Source organism: Perissodus microlepis, chromosome 5, assembly GCF_051167445.1.
Source record: "Perissodus microlepis isolate ML-2025 ecotype Zambia chromosome 5, ASM5116744v1, whole genome shotgun sequence".
Taxonomy (NCBI): domain Eukaryota; kingdom Metazoa; phylum Chordata; class Actinopteri; order Cichliformes; family Cichlidae; genus Perissodus; species Perissodus microlepis.
The window spans coordinates 22,135,439-22,154,585 of record NC_140465.1 but is presented as its reverse complement, the minus strand read 5'-3'; the positions used below and the strand labels follow the sequence as shown (position 1 = coordinate 22,154,585).

The following is a 19,147-nucleotide window of genomic DNA, read 5'->3' as shown; positions in this document are numbered from 1 at the left end:
CAATGAGTTGTGTTGCGTCTCCAGATATCTACATTTAAATTACAGGCCTCCTTACGTCATTTTATCATATATGAAGTTCAAGTGAATCAGGAACTTCCAGATTTTGCTATGTATGGGACAGAACCTAAAACAGGACATCTGGCCCTTTTACTGCCCACCCCCAGTTTCTGAAAGAGAGCCAAATTCAAAATCACATTACCATTTCCAACTATGCAAATACAACAGATAATCACAGAATACAGCCTCTGTCTTTCAACAGCATATCTTATGTCTCATTTAATATACTATATTTTGATAATGGCAGTAGTTTTGCTGTTTCAACAACACCATTGCCCACAAGCCTAACGTGCCTGCAGTCTAAGCATCATAACCTGACAGAAGAGATGGGGTATAAAGACCGGGGAAAACCTCCCTGCACATTTTAGACGAGACTACGTCCCATGTAAGTGGATATAATATAATTTTTGCATTTCTGTCATGCTATAAACATACAAAAGCGCTTCTATATAAAAGATTACAATTTTAGTGTGAAGCCAAGCTGCTCCAAAACCCCTCTAGCTGCAAATACAGCTTCAAAAGTCGCTAACACGGGGTATGTATTCGCTGGTGTTCTGGGAGAAAAACCATTAAAAGCAATAAAACATTTCAGCAGCTACTTTGAGCGGGTAAACACCCAGGCAATCATATTACCAAGAGAAATGCACTTTCCTCTGCAGGACGGGATTTAAATGACACTCTAAACACCTCACATGCAGACTTTCAGCAGTGGTCAAAGCTGTAAGACCCGGGACTGCTTAATCACTTCATTCTGATACAGAAATATTAAACGTTGCTGACGTTACTCTGAGCAGTTTCATAGTGCTCCACTGTCACGCAGCCAATTTTCAGTATACAAAACAGAGATATGTGATACTTGGCTCTAAAGATGTTGGTTCTCTTTGCCCTTAAGAGAAAAGCACAACAGCACTGAAATGACTCGAGTCGCCTGGGGATGACTCTGTTGCCAACACGGTAGCCGGGTGTCACAGAGCGATGGGCACCTGACCTTGAGAAATCAGCGGCAATCCAACACTTTAATGTCTATTTCACACACCATTTGATTCCAATGGATTTAAAACCCTGAACGACCATTTCAACAGTTGTTACGATCAACATTTTGACATCCATAATGTCCAGCAGTCGGGGTGGTCAGGCATCGCCTCTGCAGTTAAACCGGGAAAATGCTTGAATGTGTGTGTGAGAGCGAGGCGGGGAGAGAAGAAGTGAGGTCTTCCCACTGCATGGGTAACAGCTGCGATGGCAGCCGCTATGAGGAACAAGCGTGTCATTGAGTTTCTATGATGTCACTCTTTGGCGAGGCAAGCAGATGGGCTGGGCCAGGTACAGAACCTACCGTTAATAAACACATACAAATGAATACCCACTCGCTGACAAACACAGCCACATTATGCATTTTCGACCCAGAGTAGAGAGCACGCGCACCCACACACACGAATTCTACCAAAATGCACCGTCTCGCATGCATAAACACCTTTTCTCTTCATTTGACAGACTGCTCCACCCGCTAGTTTAAGATGCAACACATTTCTCCTAATATACCCAAAGAGCATGCAGCCCTAATCTAATTAGAGTGTCAGTCAGCAGAGTGTTCACCCAAAGAGAAATTAGGAGAGCACAAAATCTACAAACAGGAGAAAAAAAAAATTCTTGCAGGGATGTGGCATATCTACCACCGCCACCACCTTTTGTGATATTTTTTAATGGTTTCACAGTTGCCCCTGCTGAGATTCATTACCTGTTCTAATTATAAAGGCAAATGAAATCAGCTCAATACATTATTAATAGAGAAACACTATTAGGATTCATTTGCAGTATTTGCAACAATATGGTATATTCCAAATGTTTTCATGGCTGATTAAAGACACATAGGGAGGGGAAAAAAAGGTTTATGAATGTGATGGAAGTGCTGAAGGTTAGAGTGCGAATGAGACTGGTGACTGGACAGAAAGAGATGCGAAAAATGAAGGAGAAAAGGCGAAAGAGTCGAAACAGAGGGACAGAGAGAGGTGTTCTGGAGGGGGAGGGTTAGTTTGAAGAGAGTGCTGGCTTTTCCACACGAGGAGGTATTGATGCCATATTGGACGGAGCTACTTATGAACAGGTGTGCTGCGCTTGGTCCCTGTGACCCAGGCTTCACTTCCTGCATGGTTACACATCCCATTGAGGTGCATCAGATCCGGGCAGGGAGAGGCAGGCATCAACCCCACTCAGGTCTAAGATGAAGGGACATCCACACTGCAGCTCTGTCCCTTGGACCAGCAGGGTGAGATGGAGGATTGCAGAACCAGCCCCACCCCAAGAGTACAGCTTTAGAGTGTAAGCAACCGTGAATAAAAATGGACTTGCAGGGAAGTAGGCTTCACAATAATTATTCGTTTTAAAATCAGTTAAAGCCTTTTCTCAAATATCCCCCAGGAGGCGTGGGGTTAAAAATCCATTTGTGAGAAGTGTACCATGACATCGAGCTTGTCTCCCTGGAGACAGAGGATGTGACAGTAGGGAGTGTGCATGCGTTGGGTGAGGCTATATATACATGCATATATGTGTGCATTGTGTGTGCAGGGCATCTGAATGTTTGCAAATTTGAGAGTCACTGGAGCACACCGGCTCAAAGACACACAAGCCAGAGTAATACCGTTTCTCCTTTTTTAGATTTCAAGAGCAGATGTCTAGTATTTTAAAAGGTCAGCTGCAGGAGAATGTAATGTTCAAGTTACTACGGCCCGCAAAACAAAAAGAGCAAAAGCTTTATATACCATAAGCAATTTCAGGGTGTGTATGGATATAATGCTAAGGTCATAATGTGCATTACTGTTTTTTGTACTAATCACCACATTGTCTCTGTGATGCTGATCACATTGTCATCAAAGGGTTACCTTTAAAGGTGTTAAATTGAGGGGAAATTGGAAAGCAGATGACAGGAAGATAAACCAGTTTGCCTAGAAAAGAAAAAGGGAAAAAGGCAGAAGTCTTGGAAAGGAGGGATAGGAGCGGGTGTCCTACTTTACCGTCACACCATCTTGCCAGACGTGTTCCTTCTGAAGCTGCTCTGCTTCTCTGGCCAGTTTCTACAAGGTAGCAAAAAGAGAAAAAAATAGCAGTGTCAGTATCAGAAGTCAATAGAAAATTGATTTGTTTGTGTGTGTGTGTGGGGGCGTGTTTGTGTGTGCCACGGACAAAGAGACAGAATGGAAATGGTGACCTTGTTCCCTATAAAAGCTGATGATTACAACGGCAGCTGTCCTCCTTTAAGCACCGGTCTCACAGCACCAGGAGATGAGCATTCAGTGTTTCCCCTACCACTGCCCTATATCCTCTCCAACTTACAAAAAATAAAATAAAATTTAAAAGACAAATTAAAAAATAAATGTTATTATTATTATTTTTATCTGCACTGAAATAACAATTACAAGCAAGAAAATATCCAATTTTCATCGTCTCAGTCAACCTAAAAACTGTTTGTTCAGTTTGTTAATGCTTTATTAATCTTATACAGTGCACTCTCTGTATTACAGTGTAGAAAATATCACTTTGCACTTGTATCTTCAAATCCATGTCTGTCTAATTGACATACTGTATGTAGTCAAAACTTTAGGATTTAATATGTAAATAATAATCACACTTGTTGCCAAGAAGCACAGAGAGTCCAAATCCCCACCAAGGCAACTCGCACTCTGGTGATAATTTAAGGCAATAGTATTATATTTTGTATATATTCATTTAATTTTCTTTGTTCTTGCTAAGTGTACTTTAAGACGTTCGTAGTGCAGTAAAAATGTATATATGACACATTGTTTGATTGCACAAACACTATGTAGGAGTGGGTAATGGGTAATAGGTACTGATTTGTAAATAACTGGACATGGTTTGTGAAATCTGAAAGGCTAAGGCTGTGCCATATCATATTGCCCACATTAATACTTGATACGTTTTTACCTGATATGAAAGTGTCACATTACAATAACAAACATATGCATATGTTCCATGGTGTGTACAACAATGAGACAAGCCCGGGCATGTCTGAGAGCAAGAGCCGCTTGTCAGTCTCCAACGGCAATTAGGTATCTAGTTCTGCAAACTTGCAACCCAAACGTAAACAAGTCAACCAAACATGGCTTGTTGCACTCCATTCGACAGAAAGTTCAAATGGTAGATAGAAATTTCTTATGTGGTTACATGATGGAAAAGCAGAGCTTTAAGCAACTGGTTAAAAATCTCAACCCAAGATACAACATCCTAGTTATAAAATATTTTTCACTTTTATTATGTGACAATATTGTGCAGATCCTGAAGAGTTAGCTAATTGCTTTAGCTCTTTGCCAAAGTGAAGTACTACATAGTTATGTTATGCTTTCACTAAATATTTCCAGGGCAAACACTACTAAAGCTACTTTTGTGCGTATATTCCTTTCATGCTGTGTTACTGGAAATACTGCTGAGTCACCACTATTGCACTACAACGCTGCTGCTGGCTCCTTGTTTCAGTAGATTCACACTTTAAATTAGGAATTAGGAAGTGCGCCATCTATAACAGTAGCCCAAAGATAAGAAGAAGGATGGAAAAAGTCAAGCTAACCTTAAACTAATTCCAGGTGAACCTTTGAGCCAAATTTGAAGAAAATCCCTCAAAGGGCTCAAAAGATGTTCATGAAAAAAGACAAAGATCATAGAAAATGGATGGATGGATAATTTTTATTATAAAATTATTATTTTTATATAAGATATTATTACATATTGCACAGGTAGTAATAATCTTATACTGCAAGTGTATCCATTTATTTGAGAGCTGAAACACAATGGAAACAAATGTGACATGGTGTTTACAATAAGTACTGGTGCTGCAGTAAATCCTCATCGCTCCAAACAAAGACTCATCTTGAATGGCTGTTTGTCAATAATATCCATATTTTTCCATGCATGCAGATAAGAGATGGACATTAACTTGAAAGGCAGTGTTTGCTATGATTCAAAACTGTTATCTTCAGCTGCAGTCAAGTTAAGAATGTATTATTTGATTTAGTCCATATTGACAACAGAAGTTTCTGTGCACCATGACTTTTATATTTAATGTGCACATTTCTTAAACACCAACGCATATGCTTATCTTGTTAGACGTTCTAACACCCTGGCAGCACACAGTTTTTACTGTTTTTTTCTCTCTCAATATGCACAAATACTCTCCATCAACACAGACAAGGGGCACCTTCGTGATAACGTCAAATATGAAACTTGATTTCTTTCCCCTCACGCAGTGAAACAACAACGGCCAAATAGAAGAGATGCTGAAAATCATGTCATAAAATGTCAGTCAAAAGTCTGACTGAATATAAAGTGTTCTAACTTGAGCTTCTGTTACTATTCTGCTGACATACACATAATATTATCATCTTAAACTGATATTTAGCACCACTGCCCGTGATGTTCTTTCATCATTTCCTATGATGTGGTTCATCCCTGTAGAAGCTTCTCTTATAGGAAGTCGTCCAAGTGGCAAATACGCCTCCTACCCTACAGTGAATCTCACCCTCCTTCCCTCTTGTGCTTCAGTATCTAGGTTTCCCCAGCCCTCTAGGGGGCGATGTTATTTTCGTCACAGAATAGTGTGATCAGCCACAAGTCCCAAGGCGCGAAAAATTACTAACCCTAATTTAGACCCCTGCTGCAAAGAGAGCTCATTCATTTGCGGAGCTACACCGAAGGAGCCTGTCCCCTGCTATGAGAGCCTTTTTATCTACAAAAAACACACAAGACATAAACTGTCATTATAGTGGAAGCTGTCCTATTTCTATTAAGTGCCCCGCCCACCCCATTTCTGCAGAAACAATACATCTCAATGCACGCACACAGGCTCTATGTGTGGTCATGCGGGATGTTAGTAAAGATAATTGCTTCGCTCTAAGCATGTACACAATGTGATATCACTAGCATAATTTGTGGCGTGCGGTAGCAATAAATCAGAATCTTTAAAGCCACTTTTTTTGCATTATGATATTAAGCACCTGAATAAGCTTTTAATAATGATTTCATTCATTTCCTGTTGAGACAATAGAAAGCTAAAACAAAGAAATAAGGATCTAATTAGCTTATTGAAATTATTAGCAGAGTCCATTATAAAAAGCAGTAATTGCACGGCTTTTTGTTAAGGACGGTCAACTTCGCTAAAGGGCAGCACCACAGCAATAATCTCATAGCTATCAGCACTCCCATATTCAATTCGGGACAAACAGAGGAGCCAAACAAAAATTTCACTACACTGTGGCAGCTCAGAGGTTAGCCACATGATTTCAAACTCTGTCTCAACACATGGTACACGTAAAGCTTTTCATTAATATGCAAATATTTGTGAAGATATAGTAGCAAGTTGCATTTTCTTAGCAGTCTTTTCTCAGTCCTCTCTTATGATCTATGATCTAGCCATTCCCCTCAGGATTTAATCTGTCAGTAAGAATCTCGACTTTGTTCCTTCAGAAAATCCATTTCCCACCCCTTGAGTGGCCAACACATCTTGTTTTTCCAGTTCTCTGTTTTCTCCAGCTGCCTTTCTCCTGGTCTTCTTCCTTCCTCTCATCCTGGTAGGCAAACATTTCTCTGGGATCCTATCGCTTCTCTCGCTGCTTAATGCAGTCCCCGCTCCAAAACAGCCATGTGTCTTCATGTGTCTTTCCTTCCTCTGTGCTGGCCCAGATGGATGGGCAACACAAACAGCCAATGAATCACAGTGAGAGATGTGGGAAGAAGGGGGGCAGGGATATATCATCTATGCTGGTGGCTGGAGCCCAAGCAGCTTAGAGCACTGGATGAGCATAGTGAGATCAGCGCAGTACAGCACAGATAAGCCCAGTACAGGCCCACACAACACAGAAACTCAGCTACACTACAGCATGCAGGCACAAATACACCAGGACAGTCAACAACATGAGCGTGAAGCGCTAATGTTACCGCTATTGTAACCTTGACACAAAACGCCTCACATGTTGGGCCATTTGTCACGCAGTCGTCGGGCAAGGTCAAGAACCATAAACACAACTCTGCGATGTGTAGTGGCATTTGAAGTGCTTCTACCACTTCTGCAGACTTAAACAACACGCAATGGAATCTGTCACGTATGGGAACATTGTATGTAATAGCGCAGGTGACAGCGTAATTGTGCAAATAACCAAAGAGCAGACAGCAGCAGCTTGCCGATGCCTCCGCTGTCGTAGAACGCTGCCGGCGAAGAGCCACGGTCCCTCACTGTGAACTCACAGAGCAAGAAGACGGCGAGAGAGAGAGCGGGAAAAAAAGTAACGAAAAGCTCAGCATGAGACGATTAGGATCTTTAATATTCATAACTGTTCAGTTTCCTCTCTTCCAGAGGGGAGCAGTTTAATCAGTCAAAGTCATGTTATTTCTAAAGGAATGACAGCACACCAGGGACGGACAGCGTCATGCTGTGGTGAGCGCCAACTCGACACTGGGCCGCCGTAGCCTGTTAGGCCTTTCCACTGAGCATTAACTTAAAGGGCACTCAACACATTGCCGCCTGTGTGATCTGGAGGGTCTTAAAAAACAGCCTCACAATGCGTGTGTTTGACCGTGAGGACACTTGAGAAAACACGACACGGATTGTACATGTGATTGCGGCTTTGACTAAGGTACTCGACACATTCTCAAATGACCCCTTTAGCTCGGTTTATGCGAACACTTAAGTCACCTTGGAGACCAAAAGACTGTGAAATGACTCTGCTGAGGTCACTTAACCTTCTCACTGCGACTAATACAGCGAGGGAAGACCCTTGGTACATTTTTCAATGAGAGTTTTTTTTAAATTACAGCTGGCTGCAGACATAAAGGTAAGCCGGGTTCTTTGAAAACAAACAAAAAAATTATTTCTAAATATAGAACCGTTTTCTCAAGGGTCCTTCCAGCAATGTTGAATTAAACATCAAACCACAGCAGCTCTATAGTCCTCCCAAGTATCCTCTGACACATGCATGATAGAGACGAATTTCCAGCACTGGTAGATCTACCAAGAGACAGTTTGAAAGGCATGTCACAGCTCCATAAAATATTGTTGTATTAGGAGATAAGTACGATATGATGATTAGAGTTTGAGTATAGACTGCTGTTTGTTATATCTGCTGATAAAATACTTCTTGCACTCACAAGGTCACAGATGTGTCATGGCCCTAAGAGCTGCTCAGTGTGCTGTAGTAATGCAGGGAGACGTAATGTCATGCAGCAGTTAGTCCATTAGGGGGCAGCAGACTGAGCGCCAGCAGTAGCGACAGCAGCAGCAGCAGCCAGTGGAGCCTGTCAGAGTGAGAGCAGTCTGCTTTAAGCTCTTCATTCTGTCTTCTCCACTCGGCCGGGATTAAGGCCAATCATAGAAATCACTGAGTCAGAACCGTCCCACAATAACAGATGGAGGGACTTTCCACTCCAGAATTTTAAAACATCACAGACAAACTCACTTTCACTCGGCCTCGCACCCTCGCGGCCACCATCCCCCACCGCCGCCACCATCTTTCATTCTCGCACCATCCTTTTATCTCTCCTCTCCGTTCGGCTGTTTTATCCTGCCATCATATGCTGTACTCCATTTCTCTCCATCTGTCTCAGTTTACTGCCCCCAAACTTTCTCCCTCCACTAAAGCCATATTAATTCCAACAACACAATCAAATCAACTGCAGAAGAGTTTAACTGACTTCACAGATTGGAGAATTTCCTCTGTGAAGTACTTTGAACTGGGAAAGAGCTGGAAAACTTATAACTTGTTTTGACTGCAACCCAGCCTTCTGACAGACTATCAAATTTCAAGATCACCACGCAAAGTTCCTCCGAGGAGGACACTGATAATAACAATAGACGTTCCCCCTTTAGAGTTTCCAAACAATGTAAAAGTCCATAATGAGGTGCAATAATGACCCTTAATTCCAAGTCCCTGGTTGGTTAGCTATTGGCAGCTGGGTATTGCAGCCATTATTAGCTAACTCTGACAGAGGATGTGCATGGATGGGTGGGAGACCCTGCCTTTGTTCTGTGATCCAAAGCACCCTGTGGCAGACCAGTTTGCAGAGGCTGTGTGTGTGTGTGTGTGTGTGTGTGTGTGTGTGTGTGTGTGTGTGTGTGTGTGTGTGTGTGTGTGTGTGTGTGTAGTGCTATTGTAGCATGTGCTGAGATAATCCCTGCCTTTGTTTCTCACCCATAATCTTCCTCCACCACAACGGAAATGTTAACACTGTCTTTTGCTTTTCCCCACTCATGGCAGCGCATTCCCAACTCCACTTCGCTGTTTCCACAGAGGCTGGATCTGGAAGATGTGAGATGTCACCTACCCACAGCAGCATCAGCTCACCAGCTTTTCAAAATCAAACACTCTTTTTTCTTTCTCTACACTCCACAGAGCCTCGCGGAAACACTACATTTCCAAAGACGATTGCCAGCATTGTGCTGAAGCTTCTGTGTAGTTCACTGAGACAAAAAAGGCAGCTGTCTTTACTCTGGAACAATAGCTGCCGCAAAGAGCTCCTGTAACCTCACAGTGGTTCTTCAGCGTTACGCCAAAGTGATCGACCTTGATCATAAACCCTTGTGTGCTAACAGATCAACTTCTAAGTTTATGATATGGATATAATCAAGATACGATTATGATAGAAGCCATATCACAGGAGCAAACGTGCTAATCTAATATATTACTGACTGCTGAAGTATCCCCATAAAAACAATTCTCGCTAAAAACCAATTCTCTTTTAATTGGGATGCTCTTTGTTTCATTTGAGATACACTCAAAATAATATGCATTTCACTCATTAAACCACAGTGCCTTTGAAGCTAAGTGGCAGGCTCATCATAGCACAGAATGAGGCCAAAGACCATTGTGCTACACATTATCATTCACTGGAGCTGCTACCACTGTAATTTCAATTAAACCTCCTATGGGATAAGTGCTACAAACAAGCTCTATGTAGATAAAACGCATGCTTTCAAAACTATGAATCCACACAAGTCACAAATGCAGCACGCGTGCGTTACGGTAAAACAAGGTCACTGCAAGAACATGCCATAGAGATATGCAGCCTTGAGTGCTCACAGGTAGCCATGATTCCTACATGCAGAGGCCAGCAGGGGGCTCAGGGTGAGCGTGCAGACTGAGCAGTGTGTTGATGGGGCCAGGATCAGCTCAGTGACATGCGAGTGTCTGGCTGGTTGGGCTCACTGTCTATTGTTTGACAGATAGTCGCAGACGTGCCCAGCCTTTCCTGCTGTTACTGGCATCAACCAGACACAGGAGCAGAGAGGGAGAGAAAGGGAGGAAGTAACATTTCAGAAAAAAGGTTCTCCTGCAGCTCATAAAGCACCGACCTTGTGGGTGACTTAGACGAAGAAAGCTGCATACTTGTTGTCTTGTAAAAAAAGTGGTGAATAAAATCCATAAGTCAAAAAGAAGAAGCCCACTGACGTTCCACAAGAGAAAAAGTGAGCACATCACTTCCCTTTTACGTGGCACAAATGTTAACATGTTCGTGGGGCTTCACAGACGACCCACATGTTGCGTCCACCTCCTCCTGTGTAGGTGGAGTGGGTGGGAACAGCATTATTAAACATGTCTTCAGAGGTTAGAGTGACATAAGCATGCGGCATCACAACCAACAACAACAGAACAAGACAGAGAGCTTATGTCTGTACTCCGCCGCTGTTCTATATTTCAGCAATCTGTTATTTGTGTCGCATCATGACAAAAACCCCAATCATTGCCAAAACACACACACACACATTATGTAAAAACATACACGCAAACATTTAAAATGAGCACGAAAACAGCGGCAGCTGACATCCTGAATGGAAGACAAGCATGATTGTACATGCACACGCTAAGGCGCACTTTTAATCACCACTGGTCACGCGGCGCACCGACACAGACTCCACCGAGATGTATGTTCATACTGTACACTTGCAATCAGACCAAAAGAGCCCTCATTAATCAACAGGCAATCAGTTATACAAGCATTTGTATGCTGTGTGTCCCTTTTCTGGCAGACATATGCTGAGTGCTGGGCTTGGATGGAAATACAGTTGGACAGTCAGATGTGTGCTGCTGAAACAAATGAGACAATGTAGACCATTTAATGGGATGGAGACAAGCAAACAACCAAAGCTTGAAATTGTGCAGAAACATGCAATAGCGGGGGGGGGGGGGGGGCAGTCCGACATCACTAGACTCTCAGTTAATAAGCATCAAAATCTGTTTTGTGAAATACTAAAGCTACATATGTTTTGATCACTGTGCTGTGGACTATTTGAAAATAATTACAAAATAAAACAGATATTTGGACTTGTTTGGGCGTGCGATGCTTCATTGGCACATCTGATCTGGGTGGGTGAATCAGCATTAAGTTTGCATGAACATAATGTTGATTCAGTTGCCATATAATTACTGTTATTTTGTCCTCGTTTGCTGATAGAGCAAGCAAAACAGTTCCCACACATAGTTGTAGTTTTTTGCTTGTTTTGATCCGATTGTAGTTTTCTGGTTAATACGACTAAATAACCCTCGAAAGATTTTTAGCAGACATGCACAACGTGTATCTTACCCATTAACTAACAGATGAATCTCTAGTTATTACGTATGGGCTCCAATCAGGCTAAGCCCGATCGATGTAGGATCTTTAAGATCGATACCGATATTTGGTAAAATCTGATATCACAGCCAAAATTTTTGTTCCTTTCAGACACGTGAAAGATAAAATAATAAAATGATTTTTTTTTAATGTGTGTTTCATAGGACTCCTTACTAAAATAATATGAGAGGACAGTTTAAAAATAATCTTGTTTTATTGTTATCATCATCCAATTAGCCCTACTGTTGAACATTGCTGAGTGGCCTCTGGTGGACAAACTGTGTAACAGCAACACTCGCGACATGGCTAAAGGCAGTTTCTCATGCCTCCTCCTTAGTTTTTAAAACGTTCATTTATCTGCCAATATAAACAAAGACACCAGTATACTGTATTGCCAAATAGCTAATATATCGGGAGGATGTCACTGTCCTATCGCCCCGATGCCTCCCAGGAATCATTGGACTGACCAGAAAGCCATTCTCTAGCTCTTATTCTTAAATGCAAACTAATATCTAACATCATCACCTGATATAGTTAATGTCTGGAGGTTAGGATTGCATCACTGAATCTAATGTACTACAATATACTTTTTTATGTTATGTTTTAAATATATTGATGCAAAGATGAAAAAATAAGGACGGGGGAAAAGAAAGAACAACAAGAGGAGGAAAGGCTCTTTTTATTTTTTTGCTTAGAGCCATACCAATATAATCTCAGCCCATCAGCTTAGCTTGGCTCGTCTCACCTCACCTTTCCACAGCGATGTCTGCAGTTCAAGGGCAAACTGTATATTTTTGCCCTTTACTTCAATCAGCCTCCCTCTTACTTGAAGATTACTGATAGTTTAATGAAAGGAGTTATACTGCGGGAGCTTATAAGGGCAGTTCTAATTCAACTAAAAGGCCATGATGCGTTTCCTAAAAGCTATTTTATGTCTTGCAGATTTACTTTGCTCCCTCCCTTTCGTCTTTACGGCTACAAAGGGAAAGTGTATGCTTCCTGACAAAACCACTGTCAGAGTGCAAGAAAGCTCAATGACAGCAGTTGGTGTTTGACAAAGTATATCACTGACAGCGCACGGCAGGTCAGTTGTTGAGGATTTACACATGTGAACACATGAATACAAACCTTCAGTCATATTTATCCATCCACACACACACACGCACTCACGCACGTGGACACACACACGCGCACATACCCTATCCAGTATTCCAGCAGACATAAGAGAGGAAAAACATGCAGACACGGCTGTCTCTCAAAGCAATTACAGCAGACTGAAACCAAATTAAATTTGAAGCCTAGAGCAACACCAGCGACTGAATGTCTATGACAGATATGACAGGGGAGGAAAGGGAGTGCTGCGGGACCAAAGGGTGGAAGACATGATGAAGAGAACGCCAGGTGTGGGTCAGAGAGGAAGAGAAAGCTACTTGGATAGAAGAGCAAATAGACAGAAGTGGGGCAGAGAGCTGGTCCCATGCAGAGAGCATCGGGAATGAACTCAACCGAGATTTAAAGGACGGTTCAGATGGTTTAGAACGCGTTAGCTCAAGTTCACTGCAGACACGTTCGAAAACACGCCATATGTTGTTGGACTGATTTGGCATCGTCTGTATAATAATTTCAGGAATTAACTTGGAGCTTTGCTTAAAACAGTAAATGTGTACCATAAAATTTCACATTTGCATCTGCTGAGCAACAGTTTTTATCCAGTATATAAAATTTTGTCAATGACATATTGCAACTGTGACAGCACCCCCCACCAAAAAAAGTGTAGAGACCCAAATTGTATCATTTAACCGACAATATTATCCATATGAGTAGCTTTCCTTACTCTAATAAAAGTAATGGGAAAAAGAAAAGCTTCTAAAAGTTGGGAACTCAGTCTGAAACCATATGGTATGCTTTGGGACAAAGTATTGCAATTAATTGAGTAAACTCCTACAGTTCACAAGACTTCGCCAATGGAATTCCTGCTAAACGTAGTATATTTTACAACTTACCAAGTAATTATTTATTCAAAATAATTAGCTGAGAAGGCAACAAAAACTACAACACTATGAAAACGCTGAAATGAAAATGTTCTTTCACTGAATAATAAAAGCACTTCCTTTAAAAAAAAAACTGCTTTAACGCTGGAAACTGATGCCACGCAAGTAGAATTATACTATCTGTAGACCACTTAGCAATCACAAACATGCGCTCGTTACAGGCATACAGATTAGCTCAGTTTCCAGTTCTCCACGAGATATCATTTCACCATTTTCATTATTCTAGTCCAAGAAATGACAGGATTAGTTGTGGCAGCTTTTAAACATCTGATGTTATCTCGCTCTCCTGGGTGAACAATTAATCCCCCCTTATTTCCCTTCTTCTCATCACCCTCTCTCTCGCTCCCCATCCAGGCCTTAACTTGCTTTCTTTTCTCTGTTTTTTCTTTTCTTTCTTTACTAGAGAGAAATAGAGCTAAGTGGCCTGATGTTTGAGCTGTGTAAGTGGACGCAAAATTAAGTTTTTATAATCACTAGTCAGTGCCCTACAATTGGACACTTCACTCGTATTTATGCCCTTGTGGTCATTCTATCATCGTCTTTTTGCTTCTTAAGGTGTGATTTGTTTAAAGAGCAAAACCAATACTACATGGATTCATAATCAGGTTTACTACAAGTAAAACTATGAAATGACTTTAACTGTCAATGTGCCTTCTGACTAACACATAAATGATACTGTCATCCTTGTGTGGAGAATAAGAATAAGCTCGCAGGTTTTCGTATGATAATGTCAAATAACATCTGGCTAACTATGTAAATGTTTGATCAGTCTGCTGTGGCTTGTCCTCATGCAGTTCATGCTCCTCAGCCACTGAGACATGATGTGTTGAATATTTAACCAAGCAGCGATGCTCAGAATTCAGCTGAGACTAACATATGCAAAATCTATATGAGGCAATTTGTAGAGGCAGACAGAACAAACAGAAAACTAAAGACGTAATTATTAAAAGGTTTGAAAACGTGTGTCTGTGACTATGTGCTGGGAGGTCCATTGTGACACAGTATGCAACAATATAGCTCAGTTCTTTTTCTCCCCGATTTTAAATTCTCTCTCAAAGAATCCCAAAGCTTTCTTTTCATTACAGTGTGATGTGGATAGACTGAGAGTGCTTCTCTCTGAGCTGCTGATACACTAGGGTGACTGGTATTGTGGGTTTTTTTCTTCTTCTTTTTTTGTGAAAATTAATCTGGACTTCAAAGTGTCATCAAAGAACCAGCTGAACTTAATTATACCATATGCACAGTATATTCTAGAATCCAATATGGGACCATTTCCTGTTTTATTCTGAATTAAATTACAAAATAAATGTAAACCGAAACACTGCTTTTCCTGGGTAAGTTACAGTGTGTACAATGCAAAGCTTACATATGATGTGGCATTGTAACTAAGTACCACTGCGAAGAAACCCCTCTGAATAACTTTTGTGCATATAAGTTGTCTAGCTGTGGCATATAGAAAAATAAAAGTACAACTGCTGGGTGCAAATAGTGCTCACAGCATGTCAGGAGTCCTGCCATCACACACTGAGCCTGCAAATGTTGTAATTTAAAACCTTGCTGACTCATGAATGCACTGGTGCCAAGCACACTAGATAACAGAATAAACATGTAAATAAGACATCTTTGTGGGTTTTGGAGAGCTGATTTTTCACTTTTCCTATATAAGATGGCATCTTGCCCATAACCTGGGCTTGATAAAGAGCAAATTATCACCCATAAAGTAATTATTGAAATATACCATTACAGTGTTAATAGCTACCATAGGATCAGAGTGGTGGATATCTATGGGCAGAAATGAAATAAACTATCCATAACTGTGTTTTAACATGAAAATCAGATTACAGTGAGTATTTTATATGGCGAGAGCATAGACTGTATATAAAAGATGCTGGCAGCCATCATGATCATCCTCTGTGTGCCTGTCAGTGTTGCAAATGTGGCAGTGGGGTGTGGTTTTGGTTCAGAGGTTAGAAGTGATGAGATGCTACGTTGCACAGATAATGCACATCGTCCAATTGATGCAGGAGCACAATAGGGGCAACCTGTGCAAGCATAGACAGCGGCTGCTGTAGCCGCAGCCACAATACAACCAAGGAAGCTGACCCTGAGTGCAAAGTGCACGAGTGTATAAAACACAGTGGTGGATTGTGAACTGTTGGTGTAAATAAAATATGTAAGTAGTATGGGAAAGCATTTGTGAGTGTTGGGGAACACGCTGTAGACAGAGCTGTGCTGTCTCGCTACTCGACTTGCCTCAACAAGTAGTTTGGCCATAGTCATCTTTAAAACCGGACTTGACTAAGCACAGACTGGACATATGTTTGTGATTTGCCATTCACAAAGTAGCCACACCTTATCAGGTTTATTGAGTCGTGTGTTTGCAGCTTGCTGGCCTTTTTAGGCCAAGAGCTACACCCAGGTTTTAGGTACAGTGGGAGTAAGTGCTCTTCTACAGTGTGTGCATTACCCTGTTACTATGGTATCTCAGAATTTACAAATCAAAAACTGGCCTAAGAAGTGCAAAAAGTGAAAGGTTGAAAGAATGTGGCAAAGACTTTTAGCTGGACAACAAAACGTGTACACACAGCTGCTGCTTTACATGCTGTCAAACCATCTAAGCAACTACAATTTAACCAAAAATAGGCATCAGTTAGTGTATTTGTAACATGTTATCACCTTTGACTGACCAATCAACTATTTGCAGGCCTGTAAATGGGTTTAAAAGCAGAGAAGAGACTGCATTTTTCAATAAACTGATATAGTGCAAAAGCAGAGAAAGCAATAGAAAATGTGAAATCGTGCTCGATTAATTCCTGCATTTAAACTTTACTCATTCTCTTGACAATATTCACATTTTCTCTCAGTGGAAATGATTTGGCTTTGTGTGCATATGCTAAAGTGTAATGGTTTAAAGGTACCGTTTATAATTCTTTTTAGATTATTTACAAAAATAATTGTGCTCATACTACACATGTGGCTAAAGACCAGGAAAATGCATAGCACGCCCAATATTCTCGAGATTAGTTATTGTCTGTCTCTGAACAGCTGACAACAAGCTGACTAAACGACAGCTGGTTATAAGCTAACATTATGCTAGCTAATGCTAGCACCAAATACAGCAGTGGTTGCTGCAGCACAGAAAGCCATCAGACAAAAGTGAGCTACACTGACTCATTGACTCGTATCCGGACTTCCTTCGCAAAGTTTTACAGACAGAGTAAATAAACATGGGCACCCTGTGAGTTAAATATCAGACTGACAGCTGACAGTCACTACAGATGAACAGTAGCTAGACTTTTCGAGTGGACTCGGGGGTAAAAATGTAAAATACCACAAATTATATAATTAAAACATGTTGCTTATTAGCAAGTTATTAGTTAGTTATAAGTTATTAGCAATATGTTAATAGCTATCATAAGTTAATAGCTAAGTTATTCAAATATGTTAAAATGCAGTGCGTACAAAAATGATTGTATACACAAGCAGTAGGAAAAACATGCCAACAAACATGGCCACAGTTGTAGGGAAACACTAAGTGACTGGCCAGGCCATTAAGGGGTGCAGTCCTAATGTAATGTTTTTGATCTCTCTTGGCAGACTAAACATGTTTGTCCTACAGCAGCTACCGTAGCTAGGATTAAGCACTTGAATTGGGAGTGGTAAGAAAACAGAATTTGTTGGCTAGCAGTGAGATTTTATACATTGTACCTTTAACCAAAACAACTAGACTATTTCTTTTATTCTAAAGTCAGGGATCTTTAAATTATCTTATCTGATTTGATTATTTTAGTGTATGATAGCAACATCCACATACATCAATCCCCTGATGCTGTAAAGAGATTGGATTAAGAATTAAAGTTAAAAAAAAACTTAATAAAGATAGCAGTGGCTGTGATATACTGTAAGAGAGGAGAACTTGGATCATTTATGCTGACCACGAGAATAAGACACAGCTCTGGATAAATGACTGATAACACAAGGGGTAGAGCCCTGGGCCTACAAGAACGCTACCAAGTCTAATCAGTCTAACACGGCTGAATTACAAATACTAGAGATATCTCATACTTGAATTATCAGTTTTAAACACACACACGTACAGATTCCCCAACTCAAAAGCGCACACACGCACACACGCACACACGCACGTGCAAAAAAATCCATTCACATACATCTATTTCTTAGGCGCTAAGCACTGTGCAAAGGCAGAGATTGAAAATACCTCATTTAAATCATTTCAAAAAGAACAAACTCATTTTTGAAAATGTGTCATGCACACAGCGGTCTGATGGCATATTCAGTATCATTACAGACTAACATTGGTCAAAGATTATAGCGGGTAGCCCATTTGGTCTGTCTGTGTGGATGAAGTCAATTTAGAAGGCATTTCCAGCTTCTCATTACCCAAGTGGTATACACTGTGCACCTTTTATCTCACCTATTACGTGCTAAAAATATCTGCTGTTGGAGAAACAACACACTGCAAGAAAGACAACTCCATAAAACAAAAAGCCAATGTGGAATATCTTAAATTACAGAAAAACCATTGAAGGAAAGAAGAAAGGGGTGAAAGATTTAAAAAAAACAAAAACTCTACGGCGAAGTAGAATCATTTAAAAAGCACAAAGTGTGATTCAAGGAGAGAGAGAGGGAGCGAGGTAGGTAGGACTGGAGCAGTCTAACCTTGACAGAGTGCATCTTCTGACAAGCATCTGCCTCCTGTAATAATTTAGAAATAATCTCCATCCACAAAGGCCCAGCAGTCTGGCAGAGTAAATGCTCTGTGCCTGATCGATCACTCCGATTCAGCCAGCTGCCGGTCTCTGTGTGCGCAGGCCTAACATCGATCTCAGGCCTCCCCCCCTCTGTCGTACAGACGAGCGTGATAAAGTGAGGAAGACGATGAAAAGGTGCGAGAGAATGGAGATGGCAGTAGTGATGCCAAACTGAGAAGAACAAAAATAATACAGATTCAAAAGCTAATTTCAGAAACAGCAGCGCAAAGTAAAAAGAAAACGGAGCGAGAGAAAATTGAAAAGAAACATTTATGACAAAGAAAGCAAATACATATCCACAAAACTGCAAGACAAAGAGAATTTGGGCTATTATGCCGCTTCCCCGTGATGCTTTGCGTTATGGCAAATATTATCCAGTGGACAACAGAAAATCCTTTTGTTACAAGCATTTTTTTAGTACAGCAGGTGGCCACCCAGTTTTGGAAAAAAGGAATACACACTAGCACACACATGCACACCCCATCAACACATCCAATTACTACTCAGCGTTGTGACAGCATTAACTGCCACTGTGCATTTGGCCCCTAGCAATTAATTGACTTTTAAATAGTGTGCCATTAGCACCAATTTAAATGAATAGATGTACTCCTCCGCCTTCACTTAGCACACTTTGCTGTGGTTGATTTTAAGAAACACCACCAC

General features: G+C 41.0%; 1 protein-coding gene across 3 annotated transcripts in view; it reads right to left on the bottom strand.

Moving 5' to 3' along the window:
- Window positions 1-19,147, bottom strand: part of cacna2d2a (calcium channel, voltage-dependent, alpha 2/delta subunit 2a) — a 178,272-nt gene that overhangs the window by 87,401 nt on the left and 71,724 nt on the right. For all 3 annotated transcript variants that reach the window (XM_084928802.1, XM_084928803.1, XM_084928804.1), the window contains exon 4: window positions 3,069-3,128. In XM_084928802.1, coding sequence (XP_084784928.1) covers window positions 3,069-3,128 — 60 coding nt within the window. The remainder of the gene's footprint in view (window positions 1-3,068; window positions 3,129-19,147) is intronic.